This window comes from Eleutherodactylus coqui, chromosome 3, assembly GCF_035609145.1.
Source record: "Eleutherodactylus coqui strain aEleCoq1 chromosome 3, aEleCoq1.hap1, whole genome shotgun sequence".
NCBI classification, from domain to species: Eukaryota; Metazoa; Chordata; class Amphibia; order Anura; family Eleutherodactylidae; genus Eleutherodactylus; species Eleutherodactylus coqui.
Genome location: NC_089839.1, coordinates 193,742,403 through 193,765,858, shown reverse-complemented (window position 1 = coordinate 193,765,858; position 23,456 = coordinate 193,742,403). Strand labels below are relative to the sequence as shown.

Sequence of the window (23,456 nt, the reverse complement as noted above, 5' to 3'; positions counted from 1 at the left end):
GCACAATACCTATATGCAGAACACAAAAAAAAACTAATGGCACAGTTAAAGTAATCCTCCGGTTTCGGGACAAAAGTCTCCGGATCAGAGGAAGATGGGGGTATATAGAACCTGCAGTTGTTCTTCCAGTTCTGGGCCCCGGTTTTCAGCCATCCAAGATGGCTGATTAAAGTTTCGAACTACCTAATGCATACTGTGCACTGCGCTCTAATTGGCCAGCACTAGGGTTGCGAACCACCGGCCCATCTGATAATTTACTCTAGAGGCCAGTGCTGCTAGCTATTTTTTACCGGCCATATTAATGGCCGGTAAAAAATTATCTGGTGTGAGGTCCTCCGGCTGGGCAGCAACCAAGTCATCAAGCACTACAACTCACTCTGAAGTTACTGTTGGGACGCCGCTGCAGCGCTCACAAAAGTTCCTCACTCCTCCTCTTGGCGTCTGGCAGGAACACCGACACCAAGGCAGGAGTGAGGATCTTCTGTGAGCGCTGCAGGGGCTATTACTACAGGGGCCACTATCCCTATTGGGGCCTCTTAGAGGGAGCACTATTACTACTGGGGCCATTGAGAGGGGCCACTATTACTACTGGGGCCACAGAGAGGGGCAACTATTACTACTGGGGCCACTATTACTACTTGGGCACCTAAGAATAGGCACTATTAGTACTGGGGCCACTAAGAGGAGCACTATTACTACTTGGGCTACTGAGAGGGGCCACTATTACTACTGGGGCCCCTAAGAATAGGCATTATTAGTACTGGCGATACTGAGAGGGGCCACTACTACTTTGGCCCCTAAGAATAGGCACTATTAGTACTGGGGCTACTGAGAAAGGCCACTATTACTACTTGGGCCATTGGAATAATGTAGGTAAAAACATACATTGTGATAAGCCACAGCCCTAAACCATGCCCCTTTTTACTTTGGCCAGTATTTTAGGTGATAAAAGGGGCAACCCTACCTAGCATTGATCATGTGAGCAGTTCTGACCAATCAAAGAGCAGACACTGTGGCGCATTAGGTAGGGCAATTTTTTACCCCAAAACCAGAGCGTTGATCAAGTATCAGGGATTTTTCTGATGTGAATCTGACACTTAATCTGCACCGAAATGTGAGGCTGCCCCTCGGAGTACTGGCATGGATTTACAAGTGGATCTGTTTGTGGATTTAGTCGCAGCCCATGGGGCTATTAAAGTACGGCCGCCTGATGTGGAGACAGCGTTCAGCGTTGACACGTCAATTCATTTGTTTTCCTATGATATGGATTTAATTGAATGCAGGTTTCATTAAATGCTCTGGAAGTCGCCCCGTAGTATATATGGTGATCACTTCCGTAGCATTCAGTGGAGTGATATAAAATGGCGCAGGCTTTGGTACAAAATCTGCGCTGTAAGTATGCCATGCCTAAGGGAATGTTCACATGCAGCGTAAATGCTGCACATTTTACACCCAGAATGTTTGGATGGAAATCCCACAGCATGTACAGTACAAATCTCATCCACATGGAGCGCAATCTGGAGCAGAATTGACAATCATGCTGGATTTCAAATCCGTAGCATGACAATTTATGTTGTCAATAGAGATGAGCGAGCGTACTCGCTAGGGCAAACTACTCGAGCGAGTAGTGCCTTATGCGAGTACCTGCCGGCTCATCTCTAGAGATTCGGGTGCCGGCGGGGGAGAGCGGGGGAGAGCAAGAGGAACAGGGGGGGGGGAGGAAGAATCTCTCTCTCACTCTCTCCCCCCCGCTCCTCGCTGCTCACTCCCGCAACTCACCGCTCTCCCCCGCCGGCACCCAAATCTTTAGAGACGAGCGGGCAGGTGCTCGCATAAGGCCTTAGCGAGTACGCTCGCTCATCTCTAGTTGTCAATCTTCAATGCAGATTTCATCTCTTCAAATGAGGGGTGAAATCTTCATCAAAATCTGTCCCAAAATCTGCATATAACCCTCATTCACATGGGTGTATGCAATTTTGGTCCGTGAAAAAACGACCGATCTCACTTCGTGCGTAAGGCACATGGGTTTTTTTATTGCATATATGCATTTTCTATGTCCGTGTGTCATGCGGTTTTCACACACAAAAATAAAAAAATGCAAAAAGGCCCAACTGATGTCATTTTTTTTTTCTCATTGCAACATGTGTAAAAAACTGCAATACACCTGCATTTGCTGCGGTTTTTATGCTCCCATAGGCTATTTTGGGCTGTAAATAGGACATGCTGCGATTTCATTTTTTCACGTGCGACAACAATCTGCATTTAAAAAAAAGTACGCGTTTGAATGCGATTTCCTTTTAATGGGTCGATGTGCTATCCGTATTCAGTCAGTTAAAAATACGGATTAAAACATGGATTAAAAAATGCGCCCGCGTGACTGGGCTCTTCCCTGCAGATTTTCTTCTGCACTAAGCGCGCCACGTCCGAACCCAGGCTAATAGGTAGCACACATAATGCATCCAAATTACACACCAGCAATGACCCAAGCCGTGATACCGGCGGCCTCCAAATACACAAGACAACAATTTTCATTAGAAAAGGTGACAACGATAATTAAATAGCAGGAGTCCTAAATTGAATAGTTGCAGAAACGCGTTAGCCCCTGCTATTTAGCAGGCAGAGAAGTGAGAACTTGTAACACAGTTCTGTACCTTAAAATGAAGGCAGATAAAAGGGTGCAATAGCACTGGGGAAAACACTGTAATTAATCTCTGCGCACTCAACCTAACAGCTGCTGCGCGCAGTGAATCACTTCAACGCACTTCGTAATTATCTGTAACTCGCCACGAGATGTAATCTCGCACAGCAATCCCTGGTTGAGAGATGAACATTTAACATTTAATACACCCCAAAGGACGGACGCACTCCCCACATCCTGCTCAAGAAGTCATTTAAGGCTAAGCAATTTCATTTTGTAATCCGTTGTCGCTACTTTTTCACCTAATGCTTATTAAATGGTGTATTTACGACGCGGTATAAAAGTCAGATCCTAGAGGCAATAAAGGGGTTGTTCACTTTTTGCTAGGGATCTCTATGCGATGAGCTATATAGTAAGGGCAGCTTCGGTCCGTGAAATACGCAGCGTTTTCACGGACTGAAGCTGCTTGGTCCTTGCCAATAATTTCTCCTGTCCTCTTGGTAAATATGCAGTGAACGCGCATGTATCGTGCATATTCACTGCGCAATTTTAATGTTCCTATGGACTTGCACAGGCGATTTTGAACCGTCATACGAACCAAAATTGGACGTACTATTTTTTTTCCGTGCATGATAAATACATGCTTGCCTGCCCCAATGCAAGTCTATGAGCTTTATGCTGTCCGTACAAAATACGTGCGTAATTCGGATAGCAAATATGCCCATGTGAGTAAGCCCTAAATCTCTGGAGAAATCTGATGGGAAGTTTTCAATTTGTCTGCAGCACCACCATAGCGAAAACAAAGCATTACATGGTTCATCGTGAAATCAATGACCTGTATGTGTAACGCACAGACATGCCAGGTCCTCCGGAGCGAGACACACTCTTGCACACTGTAGAATGTCCAATTTACCCTCCACTACAGACTTTGCAGAATTTCTATTTGATATGTATAGACTAACAGCTCTTTTATACGGAACGATTCTTGTTCCGATTCTCTAAGGATTATGGTAATGCCGGAATGATCTGAACGGCGAATGATTATCATTTTTTTGTTGTTCGTATTGTGCAGGCCTTAAAAAAAAAAAATTGAGCAATGATCGGTCCGTGTAAACAGGCAGTCATTCATCTATGAACGACTGCCTGTTTGCTGTGAATAGAGGCAGGCGGACCGGACGATCGCCAACCCGCTCCGTCTCCATTCACTGAGTGATGATCGCTCCTATGCAAAAGCACAGGAGAGATAATCACTGGGATGGCTGTTGAACGCTATAGTGTCCAACATTTGTCCTATTTAAAAGGACATCATGAGTCCTTTTACACCTCACGATGACATCCCAATGACCAGCACTGATCAAAGAGATAGGTGTTTGTTTATTTGGCCTTTGCATAAGCTGATTCAGAGTATATGGGGACGAACTATCATACATACAATCATTCGGTTTCATCATTGCAGCAGATACCCTGTGGTGCACAAAAGATGCAATCAGCCGATCAATGAGCGTTTTTTCATGTGTTGGATGACAGGATGCAGCTTTACATCACCCGATGATCCAACAAACGAACTATGCCCGATCATACGGCAATGTAAAAGGGCCTGAAAAAGGCTTTGTGTTTTCAATAAAAATATTTTTAAATGGCTAGGCATGCGTTAAAATAAAAAACGAAAGCATACTCACCTGCCTTCGGACCCCCAGGCCACTGCCAACTGGCTCTTACTTCTCTGTCCCAGTCCTCTGCTGCGGCAAATCAGAGGCTGTAGCATTGCCTTCCGAACTCCTGGCATCAGTCCTCACATCCTAAGCGCCATGATGCCAGGAGTTCACTGCGACCTCTAATTAGCCACAGCGGTCACTTGACTTTTGACAGTGGACAAGGTTGGAGCAATAGGAGCCGAATAGTGGTGCGCCAGGGGTCTGAAGGTAGGCGAGTATGCTTTAGTTCTTTTTTTTTTTTTGTTTTAAATGCATGCTCAAACCTTTCCATGCCTGCAGGAAAGCTTCACTTTGCCAATATAAAGTACATGCAAGAAGAAAGCTAATGTCATTGCAGAATGGAGAGAGTTAATGTATAGTGGAGGGCTGCAAAGTATTAAGAAATCAGCTTGATTTCTAATGCCTGGATGTTTTCCGTCAAAGTGAACAACAGGTGCTCCAGCTAACTCTCCCCCCACTCCCGAGTCACACATGGCTCTGATGTTAGGGGGTCCGGAGTGTCCCCTTCCATCAGGGGATTAAATGGTGAAATAATAGACATCTAACACTGTGTAATGAAATCAATCAAAGTATGTTCCCACGGGCACAGTCTTACATCCCCGAGACATCTGGAACAACACAGGACTAGAAGAATCAACTGTCAGGCTCTGTGTTCAAAATACTAAGCTAAGCCCCTCCTACCTACGGCCCACCCCCTCAGTTAGCCTCAAGCTGAAAAGGACAATATTAGAAGGATCTGGCCTCCTGTTTTCATTGCAATATCACTTCAACGCCTTTGTGACCAGCCCGTTATGTACCTTATACTGCAAGAATCTGAGGTTTCTCCACATCTGACTGTCAATCAAGCCACCACCTTAAAATGATATAGAGAAAGCAGGTCGCCAGCAGCACAAATTGTATATCCCTCCAAGGGCTGGGCATAGATTATGCAGTAGCCAAAGAAACAGGTGAATGGATCCTCATCACCAAAATCACATGCAGCAATGAAAAAAGACTTCGGCAGCATCCAGGGTGCAAATTGATATCCAAAGTTTTATTACCCCATCACAGAAAAACAGGCAACGTTTCGGCCATGTTGGCCTTTGTCAAGCTCGAGCTTGACAAAGGCCAACATGGCCGAAACGTTGCCTGTTTTTCTGTGATGGGGGAATAAAACTTTGGATATCAATTTGCACCCTGGATGCTGCCGAAGTCTTTTTTCATACCTTAAAATGATATATGTGGAGGTTTAAAGCCTACTAGTGAGATCAATAAAAAGGCGCATTGTGGCCACGAAGGGGTTACGTTTTTTTTCCCCACAAATTTGCAGAAAGTTTGGTGAGATGATCACGGTGTAAGTCTCTGCTTTCCGTGTCTTTGTTTCTTCCCTTCATTCATTTCTAGGTTTACTGTCCCTTTAAGCAGAACAAAAGTTTCCATAAACACCCCGATGAAATCTAGTGCACAGTTCAAGGGCCAGCACAATCCTGCACATTCACCGCAACCTTTTAAATGGTCCCATTGTTCCTCCCTTGTCTCTCTCACGGGGACACACTTTCCTCTTTCAATAGGTCGGCTATTCAGACTACGGGCATTAGAATCAGTATTCCATGCCGTGGCATACTCAGCTCTCCTGGCACAGTGACTAAACTTGTGACCAGGTCTTCAAAGAGAGCGAATCACACGGCGAAAAGATCAGAAGCAGAAAAACATATGTCAGCCAGGAGAGTCTTAAGCAACCATAAAACATTCCTTGCTGGAGGGAGAAAGTAAAAGTTGCATATAATCCAGTCTAGATGACCAGATGTAGAATAAGGTGGTGAATAAATCTGAATCCAATCACAGACTACTTACCGGAAGAAAGAGCCGCTGAGCCGCGCAGGGTTTGAATAATTTCTTCCATTCCTGAGCGTTGCCAACAGAAAAAGTAATTGGGTATATCTTGTAGTCAAACTTTCTGGACAGCTGTTGTGGCCATTCTTCAAACTAGAAGAGAAGTGATACATTATTATTACTGTTACTATTATTATTATATCTTTCTTGATAGGAATGAAAACCTTAGGGCTGCCTGTCCACGGGCGTTGCGAAATCCCGCGGCGGAGATCTGCTGCGGGAGCCGCCGCCCGGGAGCAGGAGCCAGCAGACGGATCTCCGTGGTGAGCCTATCTGACAGATAGGCTCACCGCGGAGAATCGCGCAATTCGCAGCATGCTGCGAATAGCCGGCCGTGAGCAGAGAATCGCTATGATTCTCAGCTGAGGGACAGGGGTGCTGCAGGGAAAGCAGTGAAAATTTGCCTAAGTGAGGAGTTTCCATTGCTAGTGCCCAGGATCTGCACTGAATGGCCCCTTTACGAGAGCCCTGTCCCTTTCATAATTGGTGTTTCCCTGTAATGAAATTACCCCCGTGACCCCGGAGTGCAGCATAAAATCAGATGACAAGTATTCTGTGGATCAGTTTCAGTGTGAATTCCTATTAGATGGGAAAATCCAGCCATCTTGTAAGGAGGCCTGGTCATCGGTGCCACACTAGCTGGCGCCAGGATTTTACTGCCAACCTTTGCAGACTTTCCTCGAGCAGCGGTGTGGAGAGTCTATTGAAAAAAATGTCGTCATCGAGGAAAAACATCCAGTGACAGGCGATCCTGTGGATGGTAACAACTCATCAACTAAAGGGGTCATAGGAGAATATTAAGAATTGTTCTGATGAACAGGCACTGCACAGTCAAGTAAATGACAGCCGAATACAGCGCCGTTGCTCTAATGTGTCCAAATGCACAACTCTCCTTTCCTTAGCACGCATGGACTATAACAGCAGATGACCAGTTCCAGAAAAGGTCAGAATCCAGTGGGTAAAATTGTGCAATTTGCACAAAAAATGGATCACTGAGCAGAGGAAAAATATTGCTTTGTCAGATGAATCCAGATTTCTGTTCCCATACTGATGGGTGGGTAGGAGGGTGTCTGAATTTGGCACAAGCATCATGAAATCGATGAACCCTTCCTGTCAGCTGGTCTAAACATGTCAGTACCTTCATCTAATTTGCAGCAACTACAAGAGGCTTCCTGTCCGCAGGAGCCAAAGTTTTTGCAGAATGATTTCATCACCTAGTGGAATCTACGCCACAACTAACTGCGGATATTCAGAAGGAGGTTCAATGCGCTATTAGGGCGCCTACCCACGATTTTCGCGCGTGAAAAACGCTGCGTTTTTTGCAGCCCTCCATTGACAATCATGGGTGCATTAAGAGAAAAATAAGGACACATATGCAACTGACAGTTCCTATGTGAAAAAACCCCACGAAACGGAAAAAAACCCCAGATGGACAAGAACACATTCTATACTAATTGCTCTTGAGTAGAGATGAGCGAGCGTACTCGGAAAAGCACTACTCGCTCGAGTAATTTGCTTTATCCGAGTATCGCTGTGCTCGTCCCTGAAGATTCGGGTGCCGCTGCGGCTGACAGGTGAGTCGCAGCGGGGAGCAGGGGAGAGCGGGCGGGAGAGAGGGAGAGAAAGATCTTACCTCCGTTCCTCCCCGCTCTTCCCTGCAGCTCCCCGCTCCGTGCCGGCACCCGAATCTTCAGGGACGAGCATAGCGATACTCGGATAAAGCAAATTACTCAAGCGAGTAGTGCTTTTCCGAGTATGCTCGCTCATCTCTACTCTTGAGAAAAAACGCAAAACATCGCAGGAAAAAAAAATTCGCCAGTGGGTAGGTGCCCTTAGATGGATGTCTCTTTCATAGGGACCATCCAGTGTACTTCTATCAGAACTGCTTGCTGTATATGCAGGAGACATGCGTTATCAGAGTCGTAGCCAGGCTTTCTTTCACCGGGAAAAAGATTCAGTTTGCTGCCCTAGCTTTGTACCTAAACATCGTGGCAAGTAAAATGTCATGTTGGCGCCACCAATCACAATGGCCCAGCTCCAAGGTACACAGCCCAGGAGCCACTGCTTCCGATGCCCTTGTTCTACATTACTATGCTGGTATAAAACTGATGGGATCCTGTTCCCCATTCATGTAAGGTCCCACTCTATGAAGTCATTGGGAGATACTTCTAAGCACTTGGGCATGCAGGTCATTGGGGTCATCTCTAGAAAAGCCCTTTAATTTCCTTTCTGATGTGTAAGGGTTTCTTCCCCCTCCTGAACACACTGGGTATTGTGTGTATCTGTCCCCTTCCTCCTCTTTGTCCTTTTAGTTGGTGCTTAATCTTCTGCCAGTTCTACAATGCAAAGTCAGCACTGGACAAGGTCGTGCAAGGTCACAGCAGTTGTCTCTCATAGGCAGCGATTATGTGGTTTATATACAGCGTTTGTCATTAACCCCTGCAAGCCCAGACAGCCAGAAGAATTTTTCAGGACACAAAACAGTTGCAACATTATATACCACATATACACAGAAACACACAATAGTGGGCATTGCTGACATGTTGCAGCGTCTCATTACATTTCCTTTAAGGAGATCTTTTTCCATTGATCGCCTCTCCTCAGAATAGGTCACCAGTAGTTAATTGGCAGGGGGTCTGTTGCTTCAGATCATGATGATCAGCAGATCACAGCCCACTGTCAGTATGGACAGCGCTGGAAGCAGATGATGCTGTCAACACTGCAGCAACCCGGTTTGGTACTGCAGGCACACCTCCCATTGAATTGCAGTATCAAAGTAGGTGGCTGCAATATGGGGAGCACTATCTGCTTACTGCACTGACAGCGGGTCGGTAATCAGCTGATCAGCAAGGAACCCGAGCGGTGGACTAACACCTTCCAAAACTTCCAAAACTTTGTTCTGTGGGTCAGTACAGCGATACCAAATTTATATAGTTCTAGGTTTTTGAACTTTTAAAAAGTAAATGACTTTTTTTTAAATAAAATTTGCTTTCCGTTGCAATATTTTGAGACCCGTAACTTTTTACTTTTTGTCAATTGGGCTGTGTGAGGGATCGTTCTTTTCCTCCGTGAGCAAAGTAGTTGTTATTAGTAACACTTTGTGGTAAATACGTCTTTTTGATTGCTTTTTATCCACATTTTTTGAGAGCCAGGATAAAAAAGAAAACTAATTCTGGCATTCCGCACATCCGCGCCTGACAGGTCATTCCATGTAAAATGGTCCTCAGTAAATCTGTCCTTTTAAGAGCTGTCACAAATTTGCTTTGCATATCCGGTGGGGGTCCCAGGAGGCTGATCCTAGAACAGGTCAAACATTAATGGCCTCATTTATAGGTAAAGGCCCTCTTTTAATGTCTCACATAATATAGTCCTTGTGCTGGCCTAACTCTCAATGGTGCTCGGTAAGGAGTAGGATTCAGTCAGCCATCTCACACCTATAATATACAGGGTGATTATCTCACTAGGAAACCCAAACATTACTTAATAACTGCGGCATTTCTATCTGGTTCGCTATGAAAACTGACATGGATGAAGATTATGGAGCGGATTTATGAAAACTGCAAAGGAAAAAATGTCTGTTGTCCATAGCAACCAATCACAGAGCAACTTTCATTTTACCACAGCACTATGTGGAATGAAAGCTGTCCTGCGATGGTTGCTACGAGCAACAACAGTTTTTGTTTTAGACTGTGTAATAAATCTCCCCTATAGAACCATCACATTTCTCACCAAAATGAACTGTATCCATGACATTGAGACATGACAGCCAAACACATGCCACAAACATGTAATCATTTGAAGAGCGTGCACTTATTGTTCATGAATACTGACGATCGGGTCCATTTAAACAATGTCAATGCCGACATGAGGTTGTCACTTTTGTCACCAAAAAATACTGGTTAATGTAAAGGGGGGGAGGGGGTTAGGGATTTTTTACCTCCATTATTCCAGCAATAGTAACAATGCCTCCTCCCAGTGACCCTAGTAGTAATAGTTCTCCCTCTTAGTGCCCCAGCAATAATGACCCCCATTAATGACCTCAGTAAATGCTCCCTTAAGTGGCCCCATTAACAGTGACCCCCTTAGCAGACCCAGCAATCACAGCTCCCCCCCTCCCACTTAGCAGACCCAGCAATCACAGGGCCCCCTTCCTTAGCAGAGCCAGCAATCACAGGGACCCCGCTTAGCGGACCCAGTAATCACAGGGCATCCCCCTTAGCGGACCCAGCAATCATAGCCACCCCCCCTTAGCGGACCCAGCAATCACAGGGCCCCCCCCCTTAGAAGACCCAGCAATCACAGACACCCCCCCAGCGGACCCAGCAATCACAGGGCCCCTCCATCTTTAGCGGACGCAACAATCACTGGCCGCCCCCCTTTAGCAGACCCAGCAATCACAGGGCCCCACCCTTAGCAGACCCAGCAATCACAGGGCTTCCCCCTTAGAGGACAAAGCAATCACAGGGCTTTCCCGTTAGAGGACAAAGCAATCACAGGGCCCCCTCCCCCTTAGGGGACCCAGCAATCACAGGGCCCCCTGCCCCTTAGGGGACCCAGCAATCACAGGGGCACCCCCCTTTAGCAGACCCAGCAATCACAGGGCCCCACCCTTAGCAGACCCAGCAATCACAGGGCTTCCCCCTTAGAGGACAAAGCAATCACAGGGCTTTCCCGTTAGAGGACAAAGCAATCACAGGGCCCCCTCCCCCTTAGCGGACCCAGCAATCACAGGGCATCCCCCTTAGCGGACCCAGCAATCACAGGGCCCCCACCCCCCCCTTAGCGGACCCAGCAATCACAGCCCCCCCCCCTCTTAGAAGACTCAGCAATCACAGCCTCCCCCCCCCTTAGCAGACCCAGCAACCACAGGACCCCCCCTTAGCGGACCCAGTAACCACAGGCCCCACCTTAGCGGACCCAGCAATAACAGGCCCCCCCTTAGCGGACCCAGCAACCGCAGGCCCCGCCTTAGCAGACCAAGCAACCGCAGGCCCCCCCCTTAGTGGACCCAGCAACCGCAGGCCCCCGCTTAGCGGATCCAGCAACCACAGGCCCCCTCTTAGCGGATCCAGCAACCACAGGCCCCCTCTTAGCGGACCCAGCAATAACAGGCCCCCCCCCCCTAGCGGTCCCAGCAACAACAGCCCGCCACACCCCCCCCCCCTTAGCGGACCCAGCAATCACAGGGCCCCCCCCTTAGCGGACCCAGCAATCACAGAGCCCCCCCTTAGCGGACCCAGCAATAACAGGGCCACGCCCCCCTTAGCAAACCCAACAATCACAGCCCCCCCCCCCCCCGCGGACCCAGCAATTACAGGGCTACCTCCCCCCCCCCCATGAGCGGACCCAGAAATCAAAGGCCTCCCCCCTTAGCGGACCCAGCAATTACAGGGCCTCCTTAGCGGACCCAGCAATCACAAGTCCCCCCTCCCCCCCTTAGCGGATCCAGCAATCACAGGGCCCCCCTTAGCGGACACAGCAATCACAAGCCCCGACTTAGTGGACCCAGCAATCACAGGGCCACCTTAGCGGACCCAGCAATCACAGGGCCCCCCCACCCCCTTATCAGACACAGCAATCACAGGGCCCCACCCCCTTAGTGGCCACAGCAATCACAGGGCCCCCCCCCTCCCCCGCTTAGCGGACCCAGCAATCCCAGGGCCCCACCTTAGCAGACACAGCAATCACAAGCCCCCCCAAGCGGACCCAACAATCACAGCCCCCCCCCCCTTCGCGGACACAGCAATCACAGCCCCCCCCCCCTTAGCGGACCCAGCAATTACAGGGCCCCCTCCCTTAGCAGACACAGCAATCACAAGCCCCCCCCCCCCTTGGCAGACACAGCAATCACAGGGCCCCTTTTCTTAGCAAACCCAACAATCACAGCCCTCCCCCCCCCCCCCGCGGACCCAGCAATTACAGGGCCACCTCCCCCCCCATGAGCGGACCCAGAAATCAAAGGCCTCCCCCCTTAGCGGACCCAGCAATTACAGGGCCTCCTTAGCGGACCCAGCAATCACAAGTCCTGATCCCCCCCTCAGCGGATCCAGCAATCACAGGGCCCCCCTTAGCGGACACAGCAATCACAAGCCCCGACTTAGTGGACCCAGCAATCACAGGGCCACCTTAGCGGACCCAGCAATCACAGGGCCCCCCCACCCCCTTATCAGACACAGCAATCACAGGGCCCCACCCCCTTAGTGGCCACAGCAATCCCAGGGCCCCCCCCTCCCCCGCTTAGCGGACCCAGCAATCACAGGGCCCCACCTTAGCAGACACAGCAATCACAAGCCCCCCCAAGCGGACCCAACAATCACAGCCCCCCCCCCTTCGCGGACACAGCAATCACAGGCCCCCCCCCCCCTTAGCGGACCCAGCTATTACAGGGCCCCCTCCCTTAGCAGACACAGCAATCACAAGCCCCCCCCCCCCCCCCCTTGGCGGACACAGCAATCACAGGGCCCCTTTTCTTAGCAGACCCATCAATCACAGGGCCCCCCCCCCACCTTAGCGGAGCCAGGAATCACAGGGCCCCCTTCCTTAGCGGAGCCAGCAATCACAGGGACCCCCCTTAGCGGACCCAGCAATCACAGGGCATCCCCCTTAGCGGACCCAGCAATCACAGGGCCCCCCCTCCCCTAAGCGGCCCTACCAATCACATGGTCCCCCCCTTCCCCTTAGCAGCCCCAGCAATCACAGGGCCTCCCCTTAGCGGCCCCAGCAATCTCAGGCCCCCCCCCTTAGCAGCCCCAGCAATCACATGCCCCCCTTAGTAGCCCGAGCAATCACAGGGCCCCCCCCCTTAGCGGCCCCAGCAATCACAGGGCCCCCCCCTTAGCGGCCCCAGCAATCACGGAGTCCCCTCCCCTTAGCGGCCCCAGCAATCAGAGGGACCCCCCATAGCGGCCCCAGCAATCACAGCCCCCCCCCTTAGCGGCCCCAGCAATCACAGGGCCCCCCTCTGTCGGACCCAGCAATCACAGGGCCCCCCTTTGGCGGACCCAGCAATAACAGGGCACCCTTTAGCTGGCCCCAGCAATCACAGGCCCCCCGCCCCCTTAGTGGACCCAGCAATCACAGAGCCCCCTCCCCCCCCCTTAGCGGACCCAGCAATCACAGAGCCCCCCCCCCTCCCTAAGCAGACCCAGCAATCACAGCACCCCCCCCCCTCCTTAGCGAACCCAACAATCACAGGGCCCCCCCCCCCACTTATGGGCCCCAGGAATCACAGGCCCCACCCACGCCCCCTTTAGCGGCTCCAGCAATAATACTGCGAGTTACAGTGCTTGATGAGGTTTGCTGTCCAGCTGGAGGTGCTCACACCAGTCACATTGGTAAATGTCTTCGCCGATATACAGATTCACATACAAAAGTGCTTGGATGATGGAGGGGCCATTTCCAGTTGATGTTTAAGGCACATACAAGGTAAATACAGATTAATGTTCATAGGTAAAGAGACAGAAATTGCAATTATTGAGGAGGAATGTTCAGGTTTGCAAGTGAGAGATTCACCCCATAGATCATCCCATTCAATTACCTTTTTGTCGAATTCCGGTTTTAATGCGTCCTCAGCGAATATGTGGAATCGAATTTTTTTCATGCTGAAGAGCACAGCAGATTTCACCATAGTGACCGTCTCCTCTACACGATCTCCGCAGGCCACCACTGCCAGGTGCATCCATTCCTCAGGGGGGGCTTTATGTTTTTGTTCTGGTACTCTGGAAAAATGGAGGAAACATCATTACTGCCAAGTTTAGCCGAATGAAGACCAGGATCCGAGTCTTGGTACGGCATTTTTTACTACTCTTAAGCCTCCCTCACACAAAATCACCAAAACATAGGCTCTTGGTATTGAGCAGAAAGGACAGGTCTGTTGGCTTAGTGCTGCAACCCAATTACTAGGATGCCGCCATCACCACCACTACTGATTTTTTTCTTTTTTACTCCTACTCATTTTAATAGAAGTCAGAATAGGGAGTCCCGATTCACAATTGATTTTTAAAAGCAGGTTGGCCACTCCCGACCCGATTATTTCGATATTCGCTCAACGCTATTTAGGAAGAAAGCCTTTTTTCTTAAAATTAGTGTTGAGCAAACTGAACCAGTACAACCCTTTTGGGGTCAAACTTTGCTACAAGCTTGATCCAGGTTCATGTCGAACTAAACTTTTAGCGACACTAGTCCTGAACACTGGTGTATAACACTGTCTAAGAGCCACAAACACCCTGTATAATACTCTGGGTGTTATATGGGGCTTTTATGGCTCATTCACACAAGTGTTTATACGACGCATATTTAAGCGCGCTTGCGTTTTTTTTCCGTGTGCAATTCCCATGAATAGAACCCATGATTTCAATGGGTTCAGTCACATTTGCGCATTTTCACAGTGTATTTCGGCCAAACTGAACTTTTCAAAAGTCCACTCTTCATTACTGAAAATCCAACAATTGTCTGTAAATATAAGTCCTTCCATCAGAGGTTGTAGACATCACCCATTGTCTACAATGGTAAAAAAAAGTGTACTGTGCAATATACAGTATGTTCTTTGCAGTGGCCAGGAAAGCATCGGGTGAATGGAGCCCTATGGATACTTTGACATACACACCAGTAGCTTTTCCAGGTGTAAACACAAAATGTAGGGCTCAAACGCAGAGTGCACAGAGCCTAAAAGCCCATTTACATGCAAAGATAATCTTTCATCTTCATTTGCATGTAAAAGGGCTTCCAAGAGCTGTTTGCAGAGTCCAGCCTGTGATTAATCACACGCTGAGCTGTGCAAACAGCTGCATTGTTCTCCTCCAGGCTGAAGGCAGATTACTATGTTATCTGCCGACTCTCATGGAGATAACAATGTGTGTTCTTTTAAGAGACACTTTATCTCTGTGTCTGAACGATGGATTTTGAAGTTCACCTTAAAATCATCATTCAAACAAAAAGTGCACAATGCCAGCATTTACGTGTAACGATTATCGCTTATTTTTGGTCGTTTGAATGAATTTTGAGCGATAATTGTTACGTCTAAATGGGCCTTAAGAGGATGTTCACAAGGCGGAATTCAATGCAGATTTTTTTTCCACATGTATTCCGCCTCTAAAAACCACGGCAGAAATCTGCATCTGAGCTGTGGATTTCTGCCGTGGCTATGCAAATATATGCCCTTTTCAATTGGCAAATCTATGTGTGGATTTGTTAACACAGAAACTGCATGGAATCAACATCAAGAAGTGAATTGAAAGGAATGGGACCCAAAACCAGTGCAAATTTTCCACTATGTGAACAGGGCCTAACTGTCAGATCCACGCTGGATTTTTCCCAACAAGGATCTGATACTCAATCCGTGGCTGAGTCTCTTCTGCAACTGATTTAGCCCAATGCAGAATCCATGTCAAGTATTGACACATCAGTTCTTATTTTCGCAAAGTTGATTTAAAGATACATATGGACAGAAAATACGCCTTTGTGAAAGGGCCCTAAGCTGTGAGAATGGGGCCTAGTACCCGTCCTGGGAAAGCTGGGTGAAATCTAATATGGCCATCACTACAGGTACCACAGGGGTTGTTACACACAACAGAAATCCCTTTAGGACTTGTGACTGAATCCACATTGATTATCACCCAGTTTTCCCAGTAATTAACTTTTTAACATGGCTGCTTTCTTCAAGAAACAGCGCCACTCTAGGCTGTATCTGGTATTGCAGCTCAGTTCCATTCAACTCTCATACAACTCCTTTGATCCAATATACTGATAGGGGTGCAGAGGGATGCAATTATGGCACCCAGAGCTAGCAGTCACACCCGGGCCCCGATATCCTTTATATCGGATAACTGTCCCAGCGACTAGCACTAAGGGGGCGGTACACAGGAGAGATAGCCATTCTGTGAATGGAGGCGGAGTAGTTGGGGATCGTTCCTGCTGCCGGCCCGCCTCCATTCATAGTAAGTAGGCGGTCGCTTAAAGATTGATCGGCTCCTGTCTACACGTCCAACAGTCTCTTGGTTTTCAGTTCTGCTAAAAACCAAGCGACTTCGAAAAATGAGCGATTAGTTGCTCAGTTTCTTGTCAGCGGCCATGTGTATATGGGAAGATGATCTCCTGAATCTGCCATTTCCAGGGATAATTCAGGCGATAATCACCTTAAGAGGTGCTAAAGGCCTTCTGCCACATGAGACGACGCCAGCCTTTTGAATGGCACATGGTAGGTTGGGTGGGGACAATTACATTGGGGCCAAGAGCTTCCAGTTACACTAATGGGGTTGCATCAAGGAGCAAATTATACTACAATGTGTGCGGGAAGGTGGCTGTGTACTTGTTAAGTCAAATTTGCATGGTTCAGGTAGCCACCTTGGTGTAGCCTAAGGGTTCGCTATAATCTGCATGGTGTATGCACTTTCGTACCTCTAATACATTCATATACCACCCATATACAAAGACATCATCCATAAAGGGTCATCACAACACCTCGCTCATGTCTCCTCCGATCAATTACATTTCCTTTAAGGGCACATCAGAGTCCCACTACACTACATCTCAAGAGACAGGAAACATTTCCTTGCCTAAAACTTTCTACATGTTGTTTGCATTCACAAAGATCAACAATAGATGCAGCATTTCCTCTCCAACTTGGCCACGCTCATTACTACTCTATTGTTGTATCAGTCAACTGAGGCTTTCTGCTCCAAACAGGAAGAAGTAGACTTAAAAACAAAGTTGTAAGGAAGACATCACTACTCCGTCCTTGCTTCCAAGATTAACACCGTGTTGGAAGAGATTAACAACACAACGTGGCTTCTTGTCTTTATAGTTTGAAGTTCTTTTTAATTTGCATAATTAAAGTTTATTGAAATACTAAGACCGCCATTGTGGCTTCCACACATCCCTCATACTCAGGCTGTCTACACATGGGCAAACGAGAAATCGGGTCGGGAAACTCGGCCCAATATCACGCTGGCCAATGTGTGTTTTCACGCCGATGCAGGGTGGTTTTTGACAAAAATGCCCCCCATCACTTCCTTGAAATAGTAATCCTCTGCTTAGCTTTCAGGCACGTTAAAGTGTTTCCCATTGTTTTCAACAGGAGAGCTTGCATTGCACTCACGTGGACATCGCACGGCATTCGATGTATTTTACTGTCCTATTGAAAACAATGAGTGTATGCGTTCCAAGGAACGTGACGATAGGACATGCATCACTCATGTATATGACTTGGCCCGCTGCACAAGGCAGAGTCGGATTCTGCATGCGGGGTTCCCACAGCGGATTCTGGTCTGACTTCAGCCGGCGACCCTGCAAACCTGCTTTTGCTGTACTGTGGACGCTCGCCATCGGTCATGCTCAGTACAGATATTTTTTTCAAATGTTTGTTTTTCCCATGCAGTCGCTAAGCGATGACGTGGGTACCCGCGGCCTATCCGCAATGTCAATTACAGATGGGCTGCTTACATTGACTTCAATGATAGCTGCCTGTACAGATTCCGCACAAAAATAGCTAATATTTCTGCTGCAATTTTAAATCCACTCACGGAAATCGCACTCACTATCCACTCATCTGAGAACTAAGACAACAGCTATTTAGACAAGTTAATGGATGCCCTAATTGTCCAGCTCCTGGAGAAAATTTCTATGTCTTGGCACCATTTGAAAATAGGCTTCTCTGGCTGCTGTTATACAAGTTAGATGATACTAACTTTCAGTGATGTGATTAAAGGGCTTATTCCCACGGTGTATGTATTTTACACATTAGCAGCCATACACGCTGCCAGCAGAGACCACATATGGCTGCGAGTGCTCTGCGAATGGCCGCGTACCGTTTGATAAGATTGTGGGTTGCTGTGCGGCTGCCATGGCAGCCAGGGTGCCTTCTGAAAGGCTCCAGGGCGCATATATTTATATTCCACAAGACTTCTGCTTTATTCACAACAAACAACCAATCAGGTTGCTGGAATTGTGATTCAGCCAACCCAAACAACCAATCACTATGAATCAGTCAACCCAAACAACCAATCAGGTTGCTGGAATTGTGATTCAGCCAACCCAAACAACCAATCAGGTTGTGAATCGAGCAGAAGTGTTCTGAAATATAGATATATGCCTCCAGGATTGCCATTGCAGATTGCCTATCAAGTCATGCCTGTAGGGTGGCTTTATAGATTGCCTGTCAGATAGCAGTTTAATGTAATGCTAAGATATTATACTGCAGGAGCCATCAAACCATCACAAGTTTTATTAATTAGTAAATAAAAAGTTTAAGAATAAACACTTTTGCCACGATTATAATAAAAGAATCCAAATATTAAAACAAAAAAACATATTTTGTATCGATGCGTCCATAAAAGTCCGATCTACCAAAGTAAGGCCGCAGCGGGACCCGACCCGAGCGTCTGCAGAGAGCAGCGCGGGCACTCACCTCTCCTGCGGCCTTGGCTTTTTCATGTGCCGACTGCCGCTAAGTGACGTTTCTGCAAGCCCCACACAGAAATAGAGCATGCCGCGATTTATTTGCCGTGCGAGATTTCGCGCGGCCATCTGCATAGGATTGCGTTTGTTAACGCAATCCTATGGTAGCTTCCAGGGACGGAAATTCTGCGGGAAATCCCGCCGTGGAATTTCCGCCCGTCTGCAGGTGGACTAACTCATTATTTATCCTGCATGGTGAACATCGTCAGAAAGAAAAAAAATAAACAATACTAGAATTGCACTTTTCTTGGTCACCCGTCTCCAAAAAAAATGTTATGTCATATGTACTCCAAAATGGTATCAATAGAAACTACAGGACGTCCCGCAAAAAATGAGCCCTCACACAACTATGTCGACAAAAAAATAAAAGTTATTACTTTCAAAAGATGGCAACAGAAAATAATTTTAAAAAAATTGAAATATCTTTGGAAAACAATAAAAGTAGTAAAGCAGAAAAAAAACAAACGCTGTATAAAATTCTTGTATCGTAGTAATCGTACTGACCTATAGAATAAAGTTTTTCATGTCATTTTTGTTGCATTGAGCACATCGTAGAAACAAGATCCTCCCAAAGATGGCAAAATTTCATTTTTTTTCTATTTCACTCCACTTTTAGAATTTTTAAAAAGCTTTTCAGTACATTATATGGTAAATTAAATAACACCATTGAAAAATACAACTTGTCCCGCAAAAAATAAGCCCTCAGACAGCTACGTTGATGGTTAAATAAAAGTTATGATTTTTTAAAAAACGAAATTGGGAAAAAAGAAAAAAAAAAGGGGGGGAGGAGCTGCGTCCTTAAGGGGTTAACCCTTTCCAATCCACTGTCTGACGTCTAAAGACATTCTGATTCAAGGCTGTACAGCTCCAATGTTGGAAGACATCTGGCAGGGTATTCTTACTGTATATTACTGGCTGTTCTGTTGTCGGGGGCCTCTCCAGCATGTCCCATACCGCAGTACTGGCTCTAGCCTGAAGAAGGCGCCATTGTATAATAGCAGTAAGAGAAAGCCCCCTAGGAAACCCTGAATCCATAATTGGATTGCAAAGGGTTAAAGCTGTATCCGAACTTAAGTCTTGCTTGGGGAAATTCATCCCTAGTCTGCAAGGCTAGATGCATTTCAACATTGAAAACCCATTTTACAGGCTGGCGATCTTGTCAAAGTAGTTTCCTTCGTCCAACTCCTTTCCGGCATTTAGCTAAAAATGGAGCAGAGATATTAATGGCACCGAAGGCCCTCTCTGCCACATAAGATGCCACCAGCATTATACATGGCACATGGTAGGTGAGGACCCAGGAAGATATTGCATTGGGGCCCAGAAGTCTCAAGTTACCCCTTTTCCCCCCACTGTAGGTCATACAAAGTACGTTACCCAGCAGGTGGCGACGTTGAGTATAGGAGAATTACGCGGCACACACAGTGTAGGGGAAGCGCGCACAAGTAATTTCTTTCGCAAAGTGTAATTTACATAAATATGAGAGTCTGAGAAATACCAAGCGGGATCCATGAATAAAATGTCACGACGAAAGCTTTACCGCTGGATTTAAAAGAGTTACTACTATGCAATGATCACGCAATGCGCGTATCAATAAGACTTGAGAAGGCTTAGGTCTTAATTAAATTCTACTTTCAGAGGGGCATAAATATTGAATGAACTCATTTATGTGAATTAGTATTTACCTTCCAGCTTTTAATGTAACACCGTGAATTATTGAAGCGAGCTGCTGCGTGTTAAAACCCATAATCTGAGCCGCTGGATTCACGGCTTCCACATAATATACTTTATTTTCAAGTATTGTGCCATCCATAACTAAGAAGGGAGACCACATAAAAAATACCAAAAGACATTCGTATTAGGAAAAATGTGGCGGAACTACAAATTCCAGCTGTTATCAAGACCCCAGTGAAAAAGCACAGAACTTCAGAAATACGGTAACTTGCAATCGTGGCACAACCGCCTTAAAGGGGTTGTGCCATGATTGAAAGTTATTCCCTACCCACAGGATAGGGGATAACTTTCAGATAGGTGAGGATTCGACTGCTGGGCCACCCCAAGAACAAGACTCCAGGCAGGGGCGTAACTATAGAGGATGCAGGGGATGCGGTTGCACCCGGGCCCAGGAGCCTTAGGGGGCCCATAAGGCCTCTCTTCTCCATACAGGGATCCCAGTACTATGAATAAAGCATTATATTTGGGGGCCCCGTTACAGATTTTGCACTGGGGCCAAGAAGCATCAACATATGCCTCTGACTCCAGGGCATGCTGAAGCGAAGGCAACAGCAATTGCGCATGAGCACCACCGCTCTATTTATTTCATTGGAACTGCTGGACATAGTCAAGTTCAAGCGCTCAGCTATTTCCATAGGTACCACTGAAATGAATGGGGCGGTGGTGTGCATGGGCAACAGTCATTGCCCTTGCTTGAGGATGTGTCCGACCCCTGAACTGCAGTCAAAATCCCACTGATCTGAAAGCTATCTCCTATCCTTAAAGGGGTTTTAAACTATTAATAGCATGTTCTAAAAATAGGTCATCAATAGATCACAGCGGTCTATCATTCAAGATCCTCGCCGATCAGCTGTTCACAGCGCTCTTGTACACTGAGAGAGGCCCTTATAATGTGATTCTCTGGTATAATATTACGAGAATCACTCAAAAGTGATGCAAACCTACTGCAGACTTCCCAGGAACTTCCTTGTCTATAGGTCATAAATCAGTCTGTAGTCTGGACGCCATGTGCGGATTGCAAATTAGCCTGGAAAGCAACAAACGCAGTGCGTGACATTTAGAAGTTTCATTATGTTCTGTACATAAGGCAAAAAATGTGGTGTTCGTGTTAAGGGCTACCCCTAAAGGGTTAAAATATTGCCATGGAGGTGGACTGAAAATGCACCAAATCTAACATGTATGCCAAATGTTGGCACATTGGTAGTATTAGCATTAGGGATATTGGACTTTATGCAAGTTTCAGGGTGCTTTAACCCAGTTTAATAACTGTGTAATTTAAAGGAAAATCATACGGACAAGTCAATGATAATAGCCAATAGTGTACTTTTATAAACTTTGTATTTTAGGTTACTGGCCCTTTAAGACTTCAAAAAAAAGCCCCTCAAAAACATTATGAAAGCAGCAGTAAGACATAAAAGCACATTCCACTGACAGATTAGCCATCCAGAAAGCTGCCTGCAGAGGCTTTTGTGTGCGCGCAACAGCTATTTCGTTTTAATACAAAAAAGTTTACGGCATTTACATGACAATAGGGGAACAATCCGAAACTCCTCTGCTTTTCTCAGATTTTTCAGATTAGAAGAGGATTAAATGAAGTCTCAAAACCTGCCAATGGCAGCGCAGCCTCTCATCCATCCCATAGATATAGTTTACCTCTCCATAAAAATAAAGATTTAGGACTTTGGCACAATACTACTTAGAGAGGCCATTACTGTGACCCTTTCAAAGGACGATAGAGGTAATAATATTTTATAATGACTTGACCATAAATGATGATCATTAAAGTCTAATGGTCCTTCTAGTCCGCATTCAGATGAGCGATGTTTTTTTGTGTGCCTATGTGCGCAAAAAAAAAAAAAGGTTCCCTATGAAGTGTTTACATGTCCGTCTTTTAGAGGTGCAAAATACTCGCACCTGCAAAAGATAGAACATAAGTGTCTGTAAGGTCCGTGCTGCGCGGAAAGTTTCAGAGGCAACAGGGAATGAGGGAAATCCTGGAGGGTTCCATTATTCCCCACGGGGGTCCCCTCATCACTGAACACTGTTACAGCACTGTCACAGTGTTCAGTGATAAGGGACTCCCCACAGAGACGAAAAAATCCAGTCACAGCTGTGGCAGCGGACCGCGATGCTACCCCATTGCTTTCAATGGGGCCGGCGCTGCTGCCGCCCCATTGAAGGCAATGGGATCAAGGCAACCCCCGCATGGATTTTCGGGGAAGGGCCTGAAATATAAGCCCTTCCCTGAAAATAAGCCCTAGCTGCTTGAAAAAACAAAAAATATATACATCCCCCTCTCCATCGCTGTCCAGCTGTGGCGCATCTTCTCCCTGGCTCCCCGGCACTCTTCTAAAGCATTTTTTCCTGGTCGGAGATTTAAAAATCCCCACCCCCTGAAAGCGCTAGGTCTGATTGGCAGAGCGCTGTGACCAATCACAGGCAGCGCTCAACTGTCATTTATTGAATTCAGACAGAAAGAGGCATCATTGGTTCACTCAAACGAGAATCGTTCAGTCTCTGTATAAGTGACTAGAGGGACTGAACGAACGTTGTTTAAGCTGAGTGATAAGCGTACGAGTCAACAATGATTTTTATGCCTACAGAAAATGAATGAACAAAAAGCGAACGCTTTTTGTTAGTCCAGTTGTTGGCTTACATTTTAGTCTGAACGATTATATATTTATCGTTCACATTAGCTCGTTTGAACAATTTTTTGAACGATGATAGTTACGTCTAAGAGCACCTTAAAGGGGAAGATTTACTTATACTATCATACAATTAAAACAGCGCATGTTTAATTGCTCAAACAAGCGATTTCCAGAAAAAAGTTGTCCAATTTAAAAGTGGGACCCAACAGGTAGTCGTTAGTCGCTTTGTTTCAACTCACTGAAACAAAAACTAATGAGCGATTTCTCGCTCATTGTAAGCAGGAAGTCATTCATCTATGAACTACTGCCTGCTCACAGTGTATGGAGGCGGGCAGCTAGTAGAGATCTCCAGCCCACTCAACCAGCATCAGTCCTGTGTAACAGAACTCAAGGCACTGG

The 23,456-nt window shown here is 46.8% G+C and overlaps 1 protein-coding gene across 1 annotated transcript in view; it reads right to left on the bottom strand.

Annotated features, from left to right (window-relative positions):
• GXYLT2 (glucoside xylosyltransferase 2) overlaps window positions 1-23,456 on the bottom strand; it is a 70,096-nt gene that overhangs the window by 22,730 nt on the left and 23,910 nt on the right. Inside the window, exons 2-3 of the mRNA XM_066596708.1 lie at window positions 13,763-13,943; window positions 6,187-6,318 (exon numbers count right to left, since the gene is read on the bottom strand). Of these exons, the coding sequence (XP_066452805.1) occupies window positions 6,187-6,318; window positions 13,763-13,943 (313 nt within the window). The remainder of the gene's footprint in view (window positions 1-6,186; window positions 6,319-13,762; window positions 13,944-23,456) is intronic.